At 39.2% G+C, this 24778-nt stretch overlaps 1 protein-coding gene across 2 annotated transcripts in view; it reads left to right on the top strand.

Annotated features, from left to right (window-relative positions):
- PTPRO (protein tyrosine phosphatase receptor type O) overlaps positions 1 to 24500 on the top strand; it is a 265422-nt gene extending 240922 nt beyond the window's left edge. For both annotated transcript variants that reach the window (XM_016923013.4, XM_016923014.4), the window contains 8 exons: positions 5982 to 6072; positions 7168 to 7244; positions 7815 to 7949; positions 8802 to 8924; positions 14013 to 14167; positions 16569 to 16704; positions 22056 to 22176; positions 23208 to 24500. In XM_016923013.4, the coding sequence (XP_016778502.3) occupies positions 5982 to 6072; positions 7168 to 7244; positions 7815 to 7949; positions 8802 to 8924; positions 14013 to 14167; positions 16569 to 16704; positions 22056 to 22160 (822 nt within the window). In that variant the 3' untranslated portion in view covers positions 22161 to 22176; positions 23208 to 24500. The remainder of the gene's footprint in view (positions 1 to 5981; positions 6073 to 7167; positions 7245 to 7814; positions 7950 to 8801; positions 8925 to 14012; positions 14168 to 16568; positions 16705 to 22055; positions 22177 to 23207) is intronic.
- Positions 24501 to 24778: the final 278 nt, after the last annotated feature.

The following is a 24778-nucleotide window of genomic DNA, read 5'->3' on the forward strand; positions in this document are numbered from 1 at the left end:
GAGGATGCTAACAGTATTTTATGGAAGAGGGACGAGGCGTTAAATGCTCTTCAATGAGTGGGACATTCCCGCACAATAGAGAATTGTCCTAGGCCGAAAGTGTTTGATTGAGAAACATGGGTTAAATATGGGATGAGGCTACAATCAAGCTTTATAACCCATGTGTATTAGTCATGGGTTCTCCAGAGAAACCAATGGGATGTTTATATAGAACAAATATGATGTATATACAGAGAGATCTATTTTAAGGTATTGGCTTTTGAGGTTATGGAGGCTGACAAGTCTGAAACCTGAAGGGCAGGCTGGCAGGCTGGAGATCCAAGGAAAAGCTGAGTTTGCAGTTTTGAGTTTGAAGGCAATGGGGAGGCAGAATTCCTCCCTCCTTGTAGGACCTGTCTCTTCTCATCAGGCCTTCAAACTGACTGGATGAGGCCCAGCCACATTACGTAGTATAATCAGCCTTCCTCAAACTCTACTTACGTAAATGTTAATCACATATGAGAAAAACACCTTCACAGCAGCAGACTGGTGTTTGGCCAAGCAACTGGACACTATAGCCTAGTCAAGTTGACGTATAAAATTAACCATTACACCACGATTTTAAAGTCTTTAATATTGTTATTTATTATGATGCTCTCTTCATACATTTCTATTCTTAGAACATTATTGGTCATATATGTAATTAATTGGGTGGTAAGTCCTGACATTATTTACATATTCTGGTAGGAAAATACAACTTACTCTCTAGGGCTCTGTTTTAAGTCACAGGCTTAGACTGTATGTTTTGGACTAACATTTGCTCAAGCAGTGGCCCACTGGTCCAATTTACTTCCTTCTTCATTTGACAGACTTCAGATATTACCAGTCCTCAGTCCCATTCTGCCCCCTACATCCTCAGGGTCAGCGTCAGGGTTTCCTCATCAATTTTCATAGAAGTAGTGTGCTCCCATGCCTGATTTCAGGATGTATGCTGAACCTTTCACATGGCAGCCCTCACATTTTTTTGAAATACATTGATAGCTAATTGAGACTTAAGGAAAAAAATGTTTCTAACTCTAATGAGAATTCAAGAGGGTATGAGATGGCCGAATCACCTTGGTCTAGATAATTCCAGTAGCTGAACTTGTACTTGTTCTGTTTATATTAATGCCTAGTATTTGTATTCATTTTGATGCTGACATTGAAATATCACATTCACATTGAGAAATCACATCATTTATAAGCATTTTGCAAATTGAAACTAATGTCTGGATTTATAGATACTACCAATACAGCCATAAGTCATACATGAAGCTATATGAGTTACTAATTTGTGTTTACTGAATAAATTTCTTTTTTACTCTGAATCTGATTTTAAATCTGCTAGAAAGATTGATTATCCTTCTGATAAAAATATACACCATTCCTTTAAAAGTCTTGGGACCCAGGGATTAAAATAGGTTCCTCATTTTTTACATTTCACATGGGAAAGATTTTGAAGAACCAGACTTTATAGCTGAAATGTGAGAGCCCAGAAGACATATCACATATTGCTCATTCTGCTATTAATGTCTGTACTTAGTGTTTGATCAGGATACTAGTAAAGGCCCTCACCATCTCTGTTCAGACATGTGGCTGCAAAGATCAAAACAAAACTACAGAACTGGCCATGCAGTTCACAAGAGGTGACCTTTGATTTCTGGTAGTAGCTTTTACTTGCTATAGATGGAACCTCTTCTGTCAACACCACTGGCACTTTCTTTCTCCTCACTTTTTCCACCCCTTATGGACACGTAATCTAGTAATCTTAGTATTGTTTGAATAAACCCCCTTTCCTTTAGTCTAAACTAGTTTGAGCTATGTTTTTGTCACTCACAACTAAAATAATATGTTTACTGGAAAATGACTTGTTGGATTTTTTATAATCATGCAATTCAGAAACAATAATAGTTATGCTTGGGTTTCAAGACGTAATGTCCACCCTATCCCAAAGCAAACACCGAAAGCAAACTCTCACCTGCTGACATTGTTACAAACCCTAAGACCAGAATACAGATTGTGCTCTCCTCAGAAGATGATGTTGCAGGTTATGGGCTGAATATCTGTGGCCCCCCAAAATTCCTATGTTTAATCCCTAACCCCCAATGCAATGGTATTTGGAGATGGAGCCCTTGCTAAGTAATTAGGATTAGATAAGCTCATGAGGGTGAGGACTTCATGGTAGGATTGTTGCAGGACTTTTCCTTAGTTCAGCTAAAGATGAGGTCCTTGTCCATCCCACAGCCATGAAAATTTAGGTTCACAGGCAATTTGGAGGGTGAGTAAAACAGGGTTTTATTCGGTGAAAAGGAAGAAAAGGGAGAAACAGGGACTCTCACTAGGCTGGAGTCCCTGCTAGAGCGCTTCCCACTGGCAGCTTGAATCTCAGGTTCCACACAGGAAGAGGAGAGGCCAGGCTCCTTCCCCACTGCAAACACGGTGAACTTCCCGAGGCTCCACCTCTGTGAGCAGGCTAGTTGGAATTTCTCCAAGGACACCCTCCCACCTGACTGTCTCAGGATCAGCCAAGACAAGATGCCTAAGAATGAAATCTACCTTGTTGCCATCTTGATCTTGGACTTCCCAGCCTCCAGAACTGTGAGACATAAATCTCTACTGTTTAAACTATCACTCTATGGTGTTTTGTTATGGCAGCCCAAGCCAACTAATGTAATGTATATGCTTGTGCTTTGCTTTCCAAGACCTGTATGCTTCAAACACAGCCAACAAAACGTAGCCTGCTACTGGGTTTGGGTGACCGTATTAGTTCCTATGGCTGCCATAACAAATTACCACAATGGTCGTGGTTTAAAACAACAGAAACGTATTCTCACAATTGCAGAGCCAGAATTCCAAAATCAAGGTGTCAGCAGGGCCACACTCCCCCTGAAGACTCTAGGGAAGAATTTTTCTTTGCCTCTTTCAGCTTCTGTTGGCCACAGCAATTCCTTGGCTTGCAGCTGCATAACTCTGATCTGTCTCCATCTTTACATGCCTTTTCCTCTTCTCCAGGATGATCTCATCTCATGTTCTCTAACTTAATTGCAACTGCAAAGACACTTTCTCCAAATTAGATCACACTCACAGGTTCTGGGGGTTAGGAGGTAGATGTATCTTTTTGGGGATCACCATTCAACCCACTACAGATGACTGTATAGCCTAGAAGAAAAGGGTGATAAATTATATTTAGAAACAAAACTGACAAAAGAAAATTCAGAAATGATTTATGTGGGTTTCAGGTCCATCACTCCATAGTTTGTCTTCATAAAGATTTAAGCCAGTGGAATTTCCATATGGTTGGAAAGAAAATAACTTCAAAGCTGCTGAACTGGAAACTTAATATTTTATTTTCCACTTAGTGACAGGCTAAATTACAAAGGCTGCAAAGCATACTGTGTTTACATGCAGTTCCCACTTTGCTGCAATTCAACTTTGGCAACTTCCACTTACAGTGTTCAGCCAATTAAACCTCTCTTATCAACTTAGAGTATTTACAGCAGGAAGGCAACACACAATTAAAGTTCTGTCAGTTAGTCAGCTTCCACAATTAAAGTTCTGTCAGTTAGTCAGCTTCCACATGTGCTCAAACGCTCAGCCTCAATCTGTTTCCACCATTCCTTTTGTATCTGAGGCCTTTTCCCATGGCTTATCAGTCTGTCCCCAAAGCAAGAGAATTGGGGGAAGAGTTGTTGGTCTGCTGGCATAAATGGCAAAGGAGGAAGAAATTATGGAGCCAGGCAAAGCAAAACAAAGAATCATCACAAAAGTATTTCACAATGATCATCAATAGTGCTGTATTAGTATTTGTTGAGTTAAATTATTCCATTTGATAATCACTATAAAAAAGGAAGGTGTGGAGAAATTACTAGCCTTATCTTACAGGTAATTAAAGCAAAGTTTAAAAGAGCTTAACTACCCTTCCAAGAACATACAGTTTATAAGTGGCATGTCAGAATATGTGAGATATTTTGAAAAAATATCTATGCAGGCATTTTGTAAAGGAGGTAGATTTCTGAAATAATTTAAGCAATGGAAGCATCATTTAAATAAACTTATAACTACCAAAAGGAACTAACCTAAACATCACACTGATTTAGTTGAAATTTACTAAAAATAAGTTGCTTCTTACAAGAAAAATATAGTCAACCTTTGAATACCCTTTAAAATGGAACACTCAGTTGTAAAATAACAATGGGAAGCATCTGCCTAAATATATTTGGCAAGTAAGTGCCTGAGATGGAAAAAAACCAATTTTGTGAGTTGAAAATCAAATGTAACATAGTTTGTATATAAAACTGACATCAACTTAGTCCAAAGAACTTCAGATATTGTCATCTTGAAAAGCCAAAAGAGATTAGGAATCAAAGGAAGAGAGAAATCTGGGCAATTTTTGTTGGTTCATCCATGTTGGCTACAGTCAGGCAACCCAATGTCATTAAGCACAAGGTAATTTGCCACCAAGGATCTTCCATTTAAAAGCATCAGAAGACCCAATAACTTGATTAATAAAGCATGTGCTTTGCGAAGAGCACTTGAATAAAGACACAAAGGGCATGAAACAGATATCCGTATTCAATCCTAGAACGTGGTCAAATGGCTCCAATTCTCTTCAACAGTGTTAAAAAACTTTCCGAAATTCTTCTCCTAGGGAAGTATTCCTCCAGCTTTGATTCCTTGAAGTAATAATTGGGAGGAATTATGAAGAGTAAAACTTGTGCTCAATATTAACATTCTATAAATGTAAATAAAATTTATAACAAGTGATTTTTGCCTCAGTAGTCTTATAGAAAGATGCACACTATGTGGGTAATCCCACTTATACACAGTTATGTACACTGTTTACTAACATTCCTCTAACATTTGTATAGGAATATAACTAGATCCACTGCATTGGTTGTGCATTGTACAACTCCAGTGAACACTGTTCCTATAGACCACAATGTGAATGATGCCTCCAAGAAATACAGGTGGCCTGACCGTAATCCCCCTGTTTCCTGTAAGACACATGGCATAGCAACTTAGAAATCCCCCTTTCCCCATAACATACCATTTTTGAAGTGTGACAGTTATTTATATAAAAATTTCCCATCAGTTCACCTTCTGAAATGAGGTTTATAAGAGTACCAATATACGCAGGCAGACATTTGGATGTTCTTATTCTCAGTGAAGGATTTTCCCCAACAACTACAGATCCATCTTTATGTTTGATGTTTCATTACCAGATATTTAGTGACTGTTAATCCCATACTTTGTAACACGGAGATTGTTCCCTACTCATTCCTCACTATTTTTTACTACTTTCTCTAAGGCTCATTGCCTACAAGAAAAAAAAAAAAAACCTAGATTTCTTCAGAGAATAGGAAATATTTATACAAATTGCATAAACTTAAGTTACTCTATTCCTCCAAAAATCTGAAAAGCATTTTTATTTTCAAATACTTCATACCCTGAGTGTTGTACATATAGTTCTTACTTCTCCAAATGACCACTAAGTTATCCAAGGTATTTATGTGTTGTATTAGATAGCTATTACCACAATAATGCTGTATAAGAAACAACCTCAAAATCTCTACAATAACATTTACTTTTCTCACTCATGGGTCTGTGGAACAGCTGGGGCAGTTCTGCTTCAGGCTATGGGTCAGAGTCAGGTCTGCCCTATGTGCCTCCTCATTCTCGGACTAGCAGCTTCCCTGGGCATGTCTTTTTCAGGGCAGATGGCAGGCACACAAGAGGGCAAACCAAACAAGCAAGTGCATTGAAAGCTTCTGAGCGGACTTGATTTCTATCTAAGATCATTGGCCAAAGCAAGTTGATGATAGTGGGGTGGAGTACATTCCACCTCTAAAGGGAGCTACTGCAATGTCATATAGCAAAGGGCTTGTGAGCAATAAACCAGTGTGAACAATAATCCAATTCACACCACGTATGGAACTCTCAAATCCGTTCTCTGTCCTTTACAGGAGTTGAAATTGATTGGACTGGATATCCCACACTTTGCTGCAGATCTTCCACTGAATCGATGTAAAAACCGTTACACAAACATCCTACCATGTAAGATCATCAATTGCGCCAATAACACTCATGTCTTAAGGGTTGAAGGACTGTCATTGCAGATTAATCAATTTCACCAATCTCTGGCCACACCCACTTGTGGTCCGGATCTCAAGGCCACGTCTGAGATTGCATTGATCTCACTCTGCTTTGATGTCTTTAGATCTTAGCATATGGAGGAAGATTTAATTATTGTGCTTTTAAATGAATTGCATCTGAACAAAAAGACTGACCATTTGGCCCTTTAGAGATTAAAGAGCCACTGTCAATTTGGGGATTGCATCATTTCTACTCTCATAAAATATTTTCAGCCAATTCATTGATAATGGAAAGAGGCAAATGGAAAGGCAATGCAGTATATTAAAATGCCTTTTCTAACTTCTGACAAGTTATATAGTTGCTTAGCATTTTGTAATAAAAAGCAGCATTCGAGGAAAAAAAGGTAATATAAAGCACTTACAAAACAATTAAAATACATTCCAGTTTAGATTTCACTTTTCTCTCTGCTACACGCTGTGGGAGCTAGGCATGAATGGAAAAGTGAGAAGAGAAAGGCTGAAAAAGCTCTAGAAAGAGAAGTCTCTTCTTGATATGGTTTCTTGATGAAATTAGATATATTATCATAATAACACTTCACATCTGTACACAGTTCAGAAATTACTTCTTTAATTTAATGTCTACCTACAAAAGAAACCCATGCATCTTCTCTTCTCTAGATCTCCTTAAAGTAGTGAACTCTCTGGATATCTCTAGGTGAAATGAAAATCGTGTGCTTAGGCTATATACTATAGCTGTCCAATCAATCTCACAGATATTGTAGTTCCTGAAATACTCTGAACAACACCTAAACAATCCTGGAAACAATTCTTTCAAGGACAGGAGAGCTGGTAGTGAAAAAAAATAGTGGTTGGAAGATATTCACTTATTTATTTAAACAACAAACCAAAGTTGAAGAATGGCTAAAATATCAGGCTAAAAATTATTATCTGCCTACTCTGTCACTGACTGATTTAACTTAATATTGGATAGAGAGGGCCAAAATAATTTTTCCTTCCATCTTGAATTTTAATATTTTTTTCTCCTTATTCTCTACAGATGACTTCAGCCGTGTGAGATTAGTCTCCATGAATGAAGAGGAAGGTGCAGACTACATCAATGCCAACTATATTCCTGTAAGTAGAAAAAAAAATCAGGCATCCCAGTGCTAACCAGCCAGAGAAAGACTAGCGGATGTGTCAAACAGTTCAAAAGAGACACTTTCCCAACCCAGCAATTGAATTCTAAAAAGTTTGCATTACTCCGTTTCATAATAAAGAATAGAAAGAAAAAGTCCATAGATTAGTAATGTTTCTATTTCTTTATAAAGGATCAGTGAAAGGGGAAGTAGAAAGGTTAAAGATCACCTCTCTTGTGTTTAAATTTCACATTCAGCAACCAAATTCAAGGGGTTCCACCCTAGCACCTGCACTTTTAAAATATAAAGATAGTTATTATTGTCATAAAAAGATGTGGATGTGATTTTTACAGCCTTCTGGATAACAATGCTTACAATCACACAGACTAATTATGGTCAGTTATTCTGATAGCCTCTTTGATTAAAACAGGAGAAAACATTACATAGGTGTGTGATCCTTTGCCAATTTTATCACCAGTAAATTTTCAGTTTTTTTCCCATAGGCGTGAAGCAGCATTTGGTGTTGACAGTGTCTGGTTAGGTGATAATTTTGTCACTTATCTTTCAGGGATACAACTCACCCCAGGAGTATATTGCCACCCAGGGGCCACTGCCTGAAACCAGAAATGACTTCTGGAAGATGGTCCTGCAACAAAAGTCTCAGATTATTGTCATGCTCACTCAGTGTAATGAGAAAAGGAGGGTACGTACTTACTGAAGCTGCTCCCACTTAGCAGCAAAACCTGCCCCAGCCACTGCCGTTGATGAAATGCTTGCTGTTTTCAAAGTCAAATAAAACATAGAGACAAATCGCTAAATTTAAAACATTGTATTCGGGAAGCAAGAATTAGAATTTGGGGGTAAACACACAGACCCGGTGGTCTTTGCAATGTCTAAAGGAAAAAAGAGAAGGTTGGAAGTCTTCTAAAAAGGAGAAATATTGCATATTGTTTTGCAGGAAAGTTCATTAGCACTAGTAAAGTTTTGGGGAGCTGGCAAGCTCTGATTGGTGAATGGATGGTGGTGGGTAAAACTAGTCTCAGAGTCCCAACAGGCTGTTTCAGTTGCTGTTAGATAACACTGGTTTCAAGTTACTAAAGGCAGTTTCAGCAACCGGGGGTTACAGAGAATTACATTCCTGGAACAATGTTATGCGTTCTGAGTGCTTTCTTTCTTTTTTTTTTTTTTTTGAGACGGAGTCTCGTTCTGTTGCCCAGGCTGGGGTGCAGTGGCACGATCTCAGCTCACTGCAAACCTCTGCCTCCCGGGTTCAAGCGATTCTCCTGCCTCAGCCTCCCGAGTAGCTGGGGCGTTCTGAGTGCTTTGTCCCCTGACCCCTCAACTCTGTTTTAGTTAGATATGATAAGAATGACCCAAGTCATGTGATAAGAATTCATACTACGTAGCAGAAATGGTTGTATTTGCTTTATGTTTCATCTTCACCACGGTCCTATCTAATTCTTTAGAGGCCAATACCTTTGTTTTCCCTAAGTGAGCCCACTTAATTTCTTTCCTAGCCTGTTTGTTTTAAAAAATTGTTTTGTCCTTGCTCCAGGTGAAATGTGACCATTACTGGCCATTCACAGAAGAACCTATAGCCTATGGAGACATCACTGTGGAGATGATTTCAGAGGAAGAGCAGGACGACTGGGCCTGTAGACACTTCCGGATCAACTATGTAAGTCACCAAGCAGAGAGCAGGTGCTGTCCCTATGCTGACACCTGCTGAGACCAGTTTGGTCGGGGAGACCCTAACCCAGCGGCACTAGAGGAATTACAGACACACACACAAAAATATCGAGTGTGGAGTGGGAAATCAGGGGTCTCACAGCTTTAAGAGCTGAGAGCCTCGAACAGAGATTTACCCACATATTTATTGACAGCAAGCCAGTTATAAGCATTGTTTCTATAGATTATAGATTAACTAAAAGTATTCCTTATGGGAAATAAAGGGATGGGTCTGGCTAGTTATCTGCAGCATGAATGTGTCCTTAAGGCATAGGTTGCTCATGCTATTGTTTGTGGTTTGAGAATGCCTTAAGTGGTTTTCCGCCCTGGGAGGGCCAGGTGTTCCTTGCCCTCATTCCGGTAAACCGACAACCTTCAGCATGGGCATCAAGGCCATCACGAGCATGTCACAGGGCTGCAGAGATTTTGTTTATGGCCAGTTTTGGGGCCAGTTTATGGCCAGATTTGGGGGCCTGTTCCCAACAGACACCTACACCACCACCACCAGGGAAGTGCTGGGAGACCAACCCAATGAGCACTTTGAGCTTTGCATTGCTGCTTCCTTCAAGAGGAAAAATCCATTCTCAGTGTCATTGTTTCCCATTTCATCAGTGATGGTGTGGATGATATGGTTGGTCTGGAGAGGCTGAGAAGACGCAGTAAAAAGTCTGCACTAGTTCATCTCGAATTAGCTCAAGATCATAGAAGACACTATTAATCATTGTTTATGAGGCATCATTGAGGACAGAAGTGTTCTCATTACTTATATTAATCATATATGAGTATAATTAGGGTATATAAGGCACACTTATGTTTTAAATTAAATAATTAAACCCTGATTTAGTAGTTTGGGTTTTGTTTTGTTTTTTTCTTGTTTTGTTCTGGTTTGGTTTTCATTATTTGTAAGGTACTTCTAGGTCTTATTATCATAATTCCCTATCTCTCTTGAAGGGCTATTGATTTCTGATGGACAACACATCCAAAAAAAAATGTCTGTTTTTCTCACAAGGCCTGACACCTTTCTGCTGACAAGTCTCTGAGCAAACGCTGAATATTTCTGTGACAGGCTTAGGTGTTAACATCAATTGAAGTCATGCCATTGACCTCAGCCTATAGAATATACAGTTTTTACTGTTAATAGTCTTCTCCACTTGAACATGCTGTCTATGAAGACAAAATTGAATAGGAAAGTTCTCACTGAGATGTTCTTCCCTGCTTAGAAACAATCCTTTCTAATAGTTAAGGAAATAGCAAACTGTAGCCTGTGGACCAAATTTACCCACTGCCTTTTGGATAAAGCCCATGAGCTAAGAATGGTTTTTACATTTTTTAATGGTTGAAAAAAGACAGCTGAGCATGGTGGTTCATGCCTGTAATCCCAGCACTTTGAGAAGCTGAGGCGAGCAGATCACTTAAGCCCAGGATTTCAAGATTGCCTGAGCAACACAGGGAGATCCCATCTGACTAAAAATTCAAAAATTAGCTGGTGTAGTGGTACACACCTGTAGTCCCAGCTACTCAAGAGGCTGAGGTGGGGGAATCGCTTGAGCCCAGTAGGTGGAGGTTGCAGTGAGCCAAGATTGTGCCACTACACTTCAGCCTGGGCAACAAGAGCAAGACTCTATCTCCACACACACACACACACAAAATCAACAAGAAAAATAGTATTTTATGTGAAATGCTATATGTAAATTATGTGAAATTCAAATTTCAATGTCCATATATAACATTTTATTAGAACACAGCCTGCATTGTTGACGAATTGTCAATGACTGCTTTTGTGCTACATCAAGCTTGAGTAGCTGCAACCAAAACTATATGATCTGCAAAAACTAAAATATTTACTAACTGTCTCTTTGCAGAAAATGTTTGCTGACCCTTAAAATAGGCAATGGAAACAAAGATAGCCCGTATCAATACAACGTTAGAACTTGATACTACCTACTGATTGATATCTACAGGAGATAAATCACTTCTTAGCCATTGTTAACTGCCACTTGTTAACTGGCAGTTAACAATGTCTTTTATGACCAGGAGAATTCAGGCAAATCCCCGTATGACTCTAACAGACTGTGTTTCGTGTTGTTTCGGTCATTTAAAATTCACATTGCTTCCTTGTTAAGCACGTTTTTACTCAAATGCAGAGTTTCAGCTTAAGTGTCACTCCCTTTGTGGTGTCTTCTCTGGGCTTGGACACCGTTAGCCCATTCCTTCTCTGGGGCAGAGTCTTAAGTAAGCTGCTTTATCACAGCACACCATAGATAGTTACAATTCTCGCTTCTTGTGTCTGCCTCCCCAGTATACTGTGAGTTTCAGAAGCAAGTGCTGTATCCCTGTGGAATGAATAAATCAGTGAATGAATGAGTTATTTCAAAAATAATAAGGCACTTGTAAAGCATCAATAGACTTTCCGTCAGAGAAAATATTTGTCAATCCAAATGCCATTTGAACTCTGTTTTTTGTTCTTAGATATTTCAATTGAAAAGCCAGTGCAAACTGATAACCAAATACAGTACAAATCTGTCCCTAGGTTTGCACGTAGTAGAAAAAATTTCAGAGCACAAAATAGGGTCTGTTCCATTGCCTATTCTGTTGACAAAGAAGAGTCACATAGATTATTGCTTGGTCAGTACTATGCTTCTTGTCCTTGGTCTTAAGTGATGACCTATCTTTCAATGACAATCATGTGAAGGACTTGAAAAATAGGAATAAAAGATTGAACAGTAGTGTTTGTTTGTAAGGAATTTACTTGTTACAAGCGTCTGGTACCAGAGTGCCCCCTTTTGGCCATAAGCATAATGAATCTAAATGTTAAGCTACAATGAAGGCTAAGTTGCCCAAAGAACATTGTGCTATGCTAATTAATATATTTTTCAATTTGTTTCATTTTTTGTTTATACCCTTCTTTATCCATTCCATATTGATATGTGGAAACTTTCCAATTATAAAAAGATAAAATTACATAAGTAAGGAACTCAAGGTAAGAGAAATTTAGGAATAGCTAAGTAAGATAAAACCAGAAGAGTTTTCTCCTTTAACAAGAAAGGAGAGAAATGACCATAACACACAACTTGTCACTTTCTACTACTTGAAATTTGGCATCAACTGAGTGAGAGCTGGAGACTAAAGATCAACAAAAACGTGTTTGTTGCCAGGGACTTTGTGCCTTGCTATTCAGCTCACAGGGCTGACCCCAGTTCCAGGACCCCTGCCGTGTAGCTGCGGAGAAACTAACTACAATTTAATGATTTCCTGATTTTAAATCACCTTGCACTTTTTCACCGAATACATTTTCACTTCAACCGTACTGGAATATATATATTGGCTACAGTGTACACATGTTATACAAATTATGATCAGCATTTAAACAGGGCAAGCATTTTCCTGAACTTTCCTGGCAACCAAAGTTATCTGGTGGCTGAGTATTCTTAAATCCTCATGATGTTGAATAAGTAAATTATTCTGCACAATTCTTTATGCCCAAGATAGTTTCTCAACATACTTCCTGAAGAGAGCAGTGAGGGTAGCCAGCATCTTTGTAGACTTCATGTTCTGTATGTCTAAGCCAGAGCCCTTGAACATAGTAGGGGAGGCACTGCATGCTGCTGGGGATATATTAGGTGCCAAGGGTACAATGGGTGTAGGGGAGGTGATAACTTATGTATATTTAAACAAATCTTACATATTTATTTATACATTTTATTTATGAATTGTCTTTATGCGTTTACTTTCTGCCCAAGACCACTGACTCTTTGAAATTCATTTCTCTTTTAATACCTGAACTTAAATTTTAGCTCAAAACTGACAGCGAGGCCAAGCTTCCTTCCTTCCCAGTTATGATATAGTATTCCAGCCTCTGAGTGAATTCTAGGCTCTTCACAAGTTTGAGGAATGAGGGATGAATCAGACCTTTATGAAGCCTGGGTTTGGGATATTTCTGATGGTTGATAACAAGTGGAGAATATATAACTCTTACAAGTTAGTTGGGACTAAAAAGAGTTGATCTGGAAAGATACACATTCTAGTTAATATGTACTCAGTTCAGAGAGAACAACAATATATTTGATGTATGGGTTAATAGGAATAGGTAAATATACAAGTTATACTCACTTACTGGGGACTCCCAGAATCAACCATACAATTGCACGGAGCTGGATGACAGTGAGTGATAGTAATGAGGTACTAGTAAGTAGTAATATCACACACATGATTACACTTAATTCACACAACAACTCTTGTTATAAGTATCATTAGGCCATTTTTAGATATGAGAAAACTGAAGCTCAGTGAGTCAAGTCCTCTAGTATCAAAGCCCAAGACAAGGATTCTCATATAAGTGATTTTGTGAAAGTGCATTCTTAGGGAAAGCCCATAAGGGAGCAAGGGAAGCAGATTGACAGAGAAGAAGCCCTACAGAGCATTCAGCTGAAAATCTCACCTGTGCTGGATCCCACAGAGAGTGCTGGGGCATGGACAGCACCATGGTACTGTCTCACTCTGAAAAAGGCTGGATTTTTGTACCCCACAATTAGTCAGTCATTAGCTGTGGGCTGCCCTCAGCAGGAGAACGCAACCTCTTAGGGATTTTCTATCGAGGCAGCTCTGTGCAGTGGAAGGCAACTATCAAGAGATAGGTACTGCTGTGCTGTTAGCAGCAACTGGGAAAAGTGTGTCCCAGGCTGGCAAAGTGTATCTAAAGGGCACCAACAGCACTTTCTACAGTGTTTAATTCATTAGCCAAAACTGATGCAGCTTCTAAATGACAGAGCCAGGATGCAAACCCTAATCTGCTTAAGTGTTGTCCACAGGTACAGATTAGCCTACTTATCCTACTATTTGAAGCTTTATACAATTAGCGTGTTTTTTTTTTTTCAATACCTATTTTATGCCAGATATGGTGCTCAAAGCTGGAAAGGAAAGTGTAATGACCAGGAATGGAACGTGGCTCTACATTTTGCATGCTTAACTAGCAGAGTCCTGGGTCATCCTAACAGTGAACTGAAAAATTAATGCTTGTTTTTGGCTTTTTTCTCTAAAGGCTGACGAGATGCAGGATGTGATGCATTTTAACTACACTGCATGGCCTGATCATGGTGTGCCCACAGCAAATGCTGCAGAAAGTATCCTGCAGTTTGTACACATGGTCCGACAGCAAGCTACCAAGAGCAAAGGTCCCATGATCATTCACTGCAGGTAACCTCATCAACTGCATTTTCTATTAAATATTAGGAGTTGGTTTTGTAAGGGGAACAGCTCACCATTCCATAAGCCCTTATCAGGTTTAGTTGAAAATTAAATAAACTCTGATGTTTTTTAAACTATGATTAATTGATGTCTCAATATATACAATATTTATTCTGGCTTTCCTGTATCTATACCCTATAAAATAGATGTTATTATTCCAATTTTTAAATGAAAAAAATAGAGAAGAGTAGAGATGTTAAGGGATTCACACAAGTTCATGCAACTAGAACATGGAGGAGTTAGTATTCAAATCCAGGCATGCCAATCTGCAAAGATCATGCCCTTAATATGTGATATTATCCTACTCCATCAAGGATTCTGGGTAGTTACAACATGGACAAATACAAGGTCAAATTATAGAAAGCTGATCACAGCTTGACATAATATAAATAGGCATAAAAACTAGAAAAGGAAAAGAAAAATGAAAATATTCAGCTTAGGAAGATAAACATATTTGCTATGGTTCCTCTTTGGCATTGTCTCTTAAATTGTCAGACAGTAGAATGAAAAAGGATATAGGATATAAAAAAATCAAGGTCCACACTAATTCCCAACAGGAAAAGTTATCATTAAATTTAATTTGTTCTTCCTACTGTATGAACAGAGCTCCATCAAAATCTATCTCTGTGATACAATATTGCTGTAAAATCCTTATGCAACCTCAAAAGAACAGGGGACATAAACGTGCTCCAATGGCAAGTGAGAGGTGGCAGTGGGATGAAGATGTGAAGGGAAGCATTGGCAACCATGCCAACCTAAGCAAATAAATCTACAATCCCAGACCTACTGCCTTGGCCCTTGTGAATTAGAATGACTAGAATGAGGAAGTATGTGTGTGCATTCATGTGTGTTTGTGTGGAGTGTGTGTCTCCCTGGAAAGGAAAATGCTTCATAAGCTACTAAGTTTCTGTTTAGGGCAGATATTGTTGCTGTCAATCCACTGTAGGCATTCACAGGTTAAAAGATGTGCTTTAGCAGATAAGATTATCTGTTCTCAAAATGGTTCTTTTCAAGAACAGAAAATGAAGCTCTTCAACTCTGGGGTCAAACTCACAGATTCCTTTCATGGAAGATAGTAAGTGCAGTTCTGGATATGACTTTACAGGTGCTCACCCAATGGCAGATCATTTTATCTGAGAAATCCTGGGAGGGAAGAGTTGTCTAGTAGAAAAAGCAACCTTAAACTCAAAGTTTATAGAGCGGGATTTTTCTAGCAAACTTTCCATATAAATTTGCTTGAACTTTCTCTTTTCCCATCATTTCACAGTGATTCAAAGCTGAGCCATTTGACTCTTTATTGAGGATTGGAGGGAAAAAAGGGCTGACTTCAACACATAGAACTAGGGACTGTGATGGGCAGTTGGTCAGCGCATGTCAGTCCACTTCCACCTGTGCCCTGAGCATTGGGATTGGGGGACTGGCTGAGACTGGGTCCAAATTTTTCATTTGATTTTAAGGCAACTATCTCAAAGGTCCGTGTGAGATGGAAGCAGGCCCAGGAGCCACTAAAATGGCAGGCGTGCTGTAAGGCAGTCTGGGGTGGTGAACTGAACTTAGGGTTGAAGATACACAAATCTCTGTGGTCCCAGACCTAGAGTTAGGGTATGGACATCTCAACTGGAGTTTTGAGCTGATCTGAGGGCTTAACTCTGATGCTGTTCAAAAGACAGGGTATTGTTTATGTGTATCAGCTCTCTGAATTCAGAAATCAGTTCCCGAGAGTACTCAACATGGAATCCCTACTTTTCTGCAGAAGCAGAGACCCCGATAAAGGGTGTGGCCAATGCAGTGCAAATGTCTCTCAGGAAGGTAGCCATGATAGTCAGAAATGTGACATTAGAAGGAACACCAACCACAACTCCATACTTAAAAATCAGTTAAGTGGAAAATATTGTCAGGAGCTTAGTCTGCGTTTTTCCACAAGGGTACTATTTGTAGTTTTTTAGAAATCATCAGTTTTATTTCAACAGTAAAGTAGCACCATCTGGGCTGGCCGAGGTGGCTCACGCCTCTAATCCCAGCACTTCAGGAGGCCGAGGTGGGAAGATCACCTGAGGTCAGAAGTTCAAGACCAGCCTGGCCAACATGGCAAAACTCCATCTCTACTAAAAATACAAAAATTAGCCAGGAATGGTGGCACATACCTGTAATCCCAGCTACTCAGGAGGGTGAGGCAGGAGAATCACTTGAAGCCAAGAGGCAGAGGTTGCAGTGAGCCGAGATCATGCCATTGCACTCCAGCCTGGGCAACAGAGCAAGACTCCATCTCAAAAAAAAAAAAAAAAAAAGAGGGGAAAAAAAAAAAAGAAGCACCATCTGAATAATATGCCATCGGAACATTCTTTTGCAGTGCTGGTGTGGGACGGACGGGAACATTCATTGCCCTGGACAGGCTCTTGCAGCACATTCGGGATCATGAGTTTGTTGACATCTTAGGGCTGGTGTCAGAAATGAGGTCATACCGGATGTCTATGGTACAGACAGAGGTAGGAACATAATCTATATGTATTTTTAAATTTTCCCTGGACTGAAAAACTTACCATTATTCAATGATATGCTTCAAAACAATTCTCTCAAACTTCTTTGTATCTTTCTTTCCCATTTTCTTATTGTATATGTTCAAACTGCTTTGAGGCATAAAAGAAATAGACACTAGCCTCCAGAAATCCATTCGACGTATAATGATTATACTTTTATTGGCATCATAATTCAGAGTGCATGGGTAGATTCGTAAGAGTAAAACCTCTTTGAACAGACTCAGAGTCAATTGCAGATAACAGCCATCCTGGGTAAATGCCACCAAATAGAGACTGTTGAACTGGTGCAATTTGATTTATATTTGAAATGTTGGATTTGATTCAATACATTTGTCATTAGTTTATCCTCCGTGTGACTCTATCCCAATTCACTTTTGATGATGATTAGAAGTTGGATTTGAGCTTTCTGTCCCTTTTATGATTTTAAAGATTCCCAGTCCCCAACCTACCAGCATTGCCAGTTCCCTTCATCTCAATGATGAAGATTTATTATTTTAACAACATGGAAGCATCCCCTGAAATATCCAACAGTGTTACGTGCTCCGTCTTCCTCCTCTTCTCCCGAGTCCTCCCTCCCTGAAAGCCTGAGGATGCACTTAGTCTGGAGCAACAACCCAAGGCAACGCCGGCAGACAGCACCGCCTGCCTCAGAGCAGCCGTGGGTGTGTACCCTTGTGGGCGCAAAAACCCAAGTACAACAGATTGTTCATAAGCCTCATCACCCAGCCATACTCGCGACTTCTTAGCTTCAGTCTTACAATAATCCTTTTTCTCAAAGAGTGTGTGTGGGTGGAACGCTTGGGTAGAACACAACCTGGCCCGACCTGTAATCAGGGTATTTTTAAAATGCTTTGGTCTTCCTCATGCTTTTCCTACCCAGCACCACTAGATGTCAGTATCACTTCAAAAGCCTAGAGTAATGGCGGCCGTCTCAGCTGTTTCTGCTTTCCCACTCCTTTTACTTTTCTTTCCTCCTACCTCCCCATTCTTGTCTGACCAATTTTTGGCAAGGCTGTTTCAATACATTCATTTCTGAACTACAGCAGGATCATACCACTTGGGAAAGAGTTATCCTCGTTAATATTCAGACCTCTCATTGATAATTAGGAAGCAAGTCCAATTGGTTTCCTCACTTGGTTTCAATCATGCTGCCTAGTAATTTAGTGTGGTGGGGACATCAATATCACTTTTTAATCATAAGTTTAAAATGTCTGGTTTCCCAGAGGAGTCCACTGTCTGGTGAGTAAACAGTGCTTTATTAATCAGTCCATATTTTTGGCTTTTACTTCCATAAATTTGCACCTTGATATGTGATTAAAACTCCGCGTTTTGTATATGAATCACCAAGCTTCAAAGAGCCACACCTTATTTTAAGTATTTTGCATTTAATGAATTGTCTCCTCAATTTACTTAATTCATACCTTTTAAAACTTCATAGATTTTGGGGCCGGGCGTAGTGGCTCACAGCTGTAATCCCAGCACTTTAGGAGGCTGAGGCGTGCGGATCACCTGAGGTCAGAAGTTGGAGACCAGCCTGGCCAACATGGTGAAACCCCGTTTCTACTAAAAATATTAAAAAATGAGCCTGGCCTGGTGGTGGGCACCTGTAATCCCAGCTACTCGGGAGGCTGAGGCAAGAGAGTTGCTTGAACCCAGGAGACGGAGGTTGCAATGAGCTGACATGGTGCCACTGCACTCCAGCCTGGGCGACAGAGCGAGACTCCATGTCAAAAAAACAAAAAAAACTTAGTAGATTTTAATTATGGCCTGTTTGCTTTTGACTTTTCTCCAACTACAGATTCTTAATCTCTTTCACATGACACATCCTCCATCCCATTTTTAGGGTCATTATCTTTCTTTGGGTGGTTATCAAGCAGCCACCATGTCGCTTTCTGCAAAGCCAAGAAAACGTTTTGTTTTCTCCCTAAATGTTTTACCCTAAATTTTGGTTGTTTTATTTGTTTATGCCAGCATTTTATGTTGATATCTCCTCGGACACAGCCTTTTTAAAGTACAGTATCCCCATCCTGGCCAACATAGTGAAACCCCGTCTCTACTAAAAATACAAAAAAATAGCCAGGTGTGGTGGCGGGCGCCTGTAGTCCCAGCTACTCGGGAGGCTGAGGCAGGAGAATCGCTGGAACCTGGGAGGCAGAGCTTGCAGTGAGCCAAGATCGTGCCACTGCACCCCAGTCTGGTGACAGAGCAAGACTCCGTCTCAAAAAAAAAAACCCATAAAATAATTAATTAAAATTAATTATGAAATAATTAAATAAAAAATAAAGTGCAGTATCCCTTCCCTGAACTCTCATGGGGAGTTCAAAGTCAGCAAAGGGGGCAGAGGTTCCCCGGGTTACTTACTTTTTCCGACTTTTCTAGCTTGACCCTTGATTCCCGCAGGACTTCCTGGTGGATGTTTTCCAGTTCCAGTTATTTATCTGTGTCTTTTTTTTTTAACTTATGTCTAGAACATCTTGTTCATTTACCTTTATTTTTTCCTTGTTCCTCTGCTCACCATGGTTCATCCCGTATTTTGAATACAGATTGATCTGCCTAAGATTCTCCTTAAGCCCATTCACATTCAAATTCTGCTGCCAGGTCACAAAAGTTAACAAGGAAAGAACAAAGTAAAAAAAGCTTATTCTTTTCACATGTATCATCCTAGAGTACTCCTTTGACACTAATGATTTTCAAGAGAATGAAATGGTTCTCCACTTGAGCTCTGTTTTTATGTATATAATCAACCCACATAGACCATATTTCCTCCCATCACTGGTATCTAATTTTCCAGCCTTCTCTACATTGCCTTGACTCCACCATTCCACCTCACCCAAAAAATTGCAGAAGTAGCTGATAGGATGAGCCATGTCTCCAGGTGCAACATGCTGCCTGGACTGCACTGTGACCTGCCCTCTTCCTCTTCCTCACCTGACCAGACACACTTCATAGACTTCTTCACACAAGTAGAGGCGTATTTAGAAAGAATGCCAGACCCTGGGGGGAGCCTGAATCTCCACTTTACTGCTGCACAAGTCATGTCACCTCTCAAGGCTCCCATTTCTCTTCTGTAAAATATGAATGATAACTTTCACTAATTTTTGTAAAGCAGACATGATGGGAAATAATATAACCTAGATAAGTGATTTGAAACTGTGAAGTGCTACTTATGAATGATGTTCTCCTCTCTTCTATTTTTATCGAATATTTTGTTTGGTTTTCCTCTAATATCCTTCCCTGGAGGTCAGTTGGGGCTTTGCTTTGAGCAGCCCATCCTCCTGATCTGCAGTTTGAATTTCGGGACTTTCAAGGACAAGTCCCTCCATAAATAGTCTTTATTTACTTTTCTTGTGGTCTTGTTATTTGGTTGTTTTTTGTTTTGATACAAAATGTAGCCACTAAGCAGATGCAGATTGAATGTCCAGGCAATCTCTGGTCTTATCTATTCCCTGTGTTGACATAACACCAGAAACAATGGATTAGGTGTCCATGTGTGATGACCACAAGGGGTAGCTCAGCCACTGATAGGATACCATCACCACAAAAGGGAATATATTTTCTCCAAACCGTGTTGAAAAATACAGGTTAGGCTGAGGCATCAATCCAGTGATGTTTGAAATATTAATTTTGTTTTTTGTATGAAGTTGTTACACAGGAAGCTTCTTAAAATCCTATGAATATTTTGACCGGATCTCATTTAAATGTTATTTCTAGTGGTATTACTTATAGAGAAACTCTGGGAAACAAAGAAAAAGGAGGAACACTGTGAAATTACCCTTACTTCTTGGCAGAAAGATATATTTTGGTGATTTCATTTTGGCTTTCATTCAAGTATAACTTTTACATGATTGTGCTCATATTATATGTATGTATATATGTGTGTTACTTTACATTCTATTTACATTGTAGTTTCTCATTTAGGATTTTACTATGTAGCCTGTATAGTTTCAAAAATTACCTGCAACTCTATAAATCTCATTTTAAGGACAGACTAATGTTTCATTAAAGATACACTATTGCATACTTAAACCAATCTCCTTTTTATAGAACATTAAATTGGATTGTTTTCCACTTTTTACTATTATCTGTGTCCACACCATTTATTAGCACTTTATTAATTCTACCTCCACAAACAATAGGTAAAATGGACTGCCTCAACAAACTTGTCATCATTAAATATTATTCTTTTCCTTCTAGCTTTGTCCACTACATAGATAGAAAATAATTATTTCAATGTACTTTGTATTACTTGACTATTTTTGGCATATTTTAATATTTCCTCAGTTTACTTCAAAAATCATTTAATAAACACAGCTAAGTGCTAAGCATTAGGAATAAAAAGACATCGTTTCTAACTTCCAGGGAATATTTGGCCTAGTGGTTGATGTCCTTTACTTATTTGTCTATTTGTATATGTTACTGATTTGAATGACTTTATCACAAAAATAAAGGCATCAATATTCTGTCATAATTCTAGAAAATATTTTTCTTTCCCAGTTTGTGGTTTACCCTGTGTTTTATTCTTTTTAACTTTTTAAAATATACAGTAGATTGAGATTTTTATTTGTAATGTATTCTACTGCTCTTAATTTTAGAAATTCCTTTCCTAAAGGAATCAGAGAGAAATTAACCAATATTTTCCTCTGTATTTTTAAAGACAATTTATTAAATTACCTGGGATTTGCTTTGGTGTATGATAATGGGATATCCTTTTTTTTTTCAAAATAGCCCCATGATTTGATTGAATATTCATTTCCTTTAGCATTAATAATGATTTAATGTACAGCATGGTGAACATAGTTCATAATACCGTATTGTATACTTGAAATTTGCTAGGAAAGTAGATCTTAAGTGTTCTCACCACACACACACACACACACACACAAATATATATACATACATATATATGTATATATACACACACATATATAAACATATATATAATCTGGGGTGATGAATGTGTTAACTAGCTTGATTGTGGTAATCATTTCATAACATATATGTATATCAAGTCATCACATTGTACACCTTAAATATATACAATTTTTATTATACTGCAATAAAGTTAGGGGAAAAAAATTCCACTGTTTTTTAAAAAAGCCATGATGTTCTAAGCTCTGTTATTAATCAAAATACTTGTACAGTTGATTCTCTTGGATTTTCTAGTTATAAAACTGTGTCTCTGTAAATAATGAAAATGGTTTCCTTTAACACCAGATCTTGATCATTAAAACTGTCATAGTATAAAATATTATATCTTTGCACATGTCTGCTCTGAAACCTGTTTTTGTCTTTTGTTCCAGGAGCAGTACATTTTTATCCATCAGTGTGTGCAACTGATGTGGATGAAGAAGAAGCAGCAGTTCTGCATCAGTGATGTCATATACGAGAATGTTAGCAAGTCCTAGTTCAGAATCCGGAGCAGTAAGTGGAGAAGAGCTCACCACGAGTGCTCAGTCTTAGAACTATTAGAGGGGGATGTGATGGATGGGACAAAAGACTGCAGTAGCCATTTGTATTGACTCTGACTTCACATGAGTATTTCTTCCCAGCTCCTGGCCTCACATGGGTGGTCACAGGGAGAAACAAGTACTGTAGCAGATCTTTGAGTTTCAATGCACCTTGGTTGGTGTTGGCAACAAACAGGAGCTTCTGCACATCATGATGACTTTACCTCCATTCCCTCTACTCAGAACCCTAAATTATTCTGTTATTGGATCTCTGCCTGTAATATCAGGATACTACCACCCGAATCTATCTAGATATCTTGTGCAAATATTTTATTGATTACAAGGGCTGTATACGGGGTTACAAAAAGACATGAGCTGGATTGGACACTCCTAAAACCAAAAACAACAGTGACAATAGAGTCTCAGGATAGCAGAGTCTGAAAATACCCTGGTCTCCCCCATTATGTGAGCCCTTACTTGAGAGCTTCATGAAGACACTTGTAACATATTCAACGTCCTGTACTCCAGTTTTGACTACGAGATCAGATTTTGGAGGTGTAAGTAATCTTGGCTGAGGTAACACTAATCTGCCCATTTAGTTCAGTAAACAGACTGTAGAGTGTCTGACTATACTGGGGGAAGAGGAGCCAATGACAGGGTAGGGAGATGACAGTGGTGCATGATGGGAGAATCATGAAAGTCTGGGAAGCATATGGATCAGTGGGAAGGATAGGATTAGCACTGCACCTCCACATCCATCAAGAGAGACAGAGCACACAATGGAGCAGGAAGGATAAAAAATAAGAAAGACAGAGAGAAACAAATTTGCTGGGAGAGGGAAAGACATTCAGACCCACAGAAAGGAGGCAGCACACAGAGAAAGATGCACAGATCAACCCACATCTGCATAGGTTGTGAGACTGAGCATAGTGAGAGCAGTGGTGGAGCAGGAGAAGATTGCTGTGACACCAGGCTGCTTACTGTCTTTCTTTGTCTCATTCACAGGAGAGGACATGATGTGCGCCCATCCTCCCTTGCTTCCAGATTGTTTTAGTGGGCCCTGATGGTCATTTTTCTAAACAGAGGCCCTGCTTTGTAATATGTGGCCAAGGAGATTATTTATCTCACAGAAGCACCGGGAAGACTTAGCCTTAAAGAGCCTACAGTGTCCTTTTGGACTCTTTCACTTCGGGACATTTAATAATGGACCAAATTCAACAGAACACCAGGAAGGTCAAGACGCTCTCCAAAGGGCAGGAAGTACAGCACTTCCGAAGAGTTTAGTTGGCCCTTTGCTGGTTGGGCTGAGTTTTTTATTTTTAAGTGTTTGTTTTTAAGTGCAATAATTTTTGTGTGTGTGTGATTCTTATCAGAAAGTTGAATTGTTTTCTGCCTACACCGTTCATCAGCCCCATAACCCAGGAAGGAACAGGCATTGTTAGCATCAGATTATACCTCATTATTAAAAGAAGGCATGGCCACACATGAAGAAATGGTCATTCTACTTCAAAGAAATTGAGCCAGCACTATCTGTACTCTGACATTACCGGATCTGGATTGGGGAGGTTGGTCAGGGAAGAGAGGGGTTCTACCCACAGATCAACTGTGTAATCTTTTACTATTCAAGCTATAATTCAACTTCAAAGTAGAGTAGAAAAAAAATTGTCTTAACTGTTCTAGTTCTTGATGGTTTTCTTCCTTATTAACAGTTGGTGTTTCTTCCTTGGCCCTTTTGGACTAATGTTACTCTCCAAGTTCTTTCTCAAGAAACCACATCTGGTTCAGAAGAGTGTCAAGTTGGACTCTTTAAACTCTGTTGCTGTCTGAGCAATCTTGGTGCCTAGACTTTGCATTCCTTGTTCTGTTGACCTGCATACATGTGAGAGCTATTTCTTTAAGAACTATATAGGCTGTGAAAACGCACTTTCTTTCCCCCAAAGAGCTGGGAATTTATGAAGTTATGGCAATGACCTGCAGCATGCTGGGACAATTATTTGACTACATTTTTTTTGTAATATTGTCAAATGTCTCTATGGATTCTGACAGAGATTTCTTTTTGTTTTGTTATTCTTTTGGTTGTCAGTTTCATTTTAACGAGTGTAACTAGTAACATTTTATTCTTTGGATTTTGTATAATTACAGTACATGATTGTGTATTGTGACATGAATGCTGTCAAAATGACATTGATGGCATTGTGAAGCCTGTTACTTTGTGTCACTTCCTGATAAATAAGAGGTGATGACATGGATATACAACAGAAAACACTTTGAGTTGAAAGTAAACACAAGCTGGCTGCTTCCCTGTGGCAACTGTGGCTATTGTGAGCCTCCGTGTGTGTGCTTCCAGGAGGCTTTGCTCCTCTTCATGCACCTGACACTGCCCCTTCCCTGGCTTCCCTCCATCCCTGATCATCTTCATGAAGCCACAGATATAAGATCAGCTTAATATTTTATCAGTGACCTTAGTGTTGGTGAAGGATGCCAAATGAACAGCTCTGCACCCCACCGTCTCTTGTCACTGAAATGGCTTGGCCATGGCAGACCTTGGCAGAGTTTCTTGCAAGATCTGGCCAGTG

The sequence above is a fragment of the Pan troglodytes genome, chromosome 10 (genome assembly GCF_028858775.2).
Source record: "Pan troglodytes isolate AG18354 chromosome 10, NHGRI_mPanTro3-v2.0_pri, whole genome shotgun sequence".
NCBI classification, from domain to species: Eukaryota; Metazoa; Chordata; class Mammalia; order Primates; family Hominidae; genus Pan; species Pan troglodytes.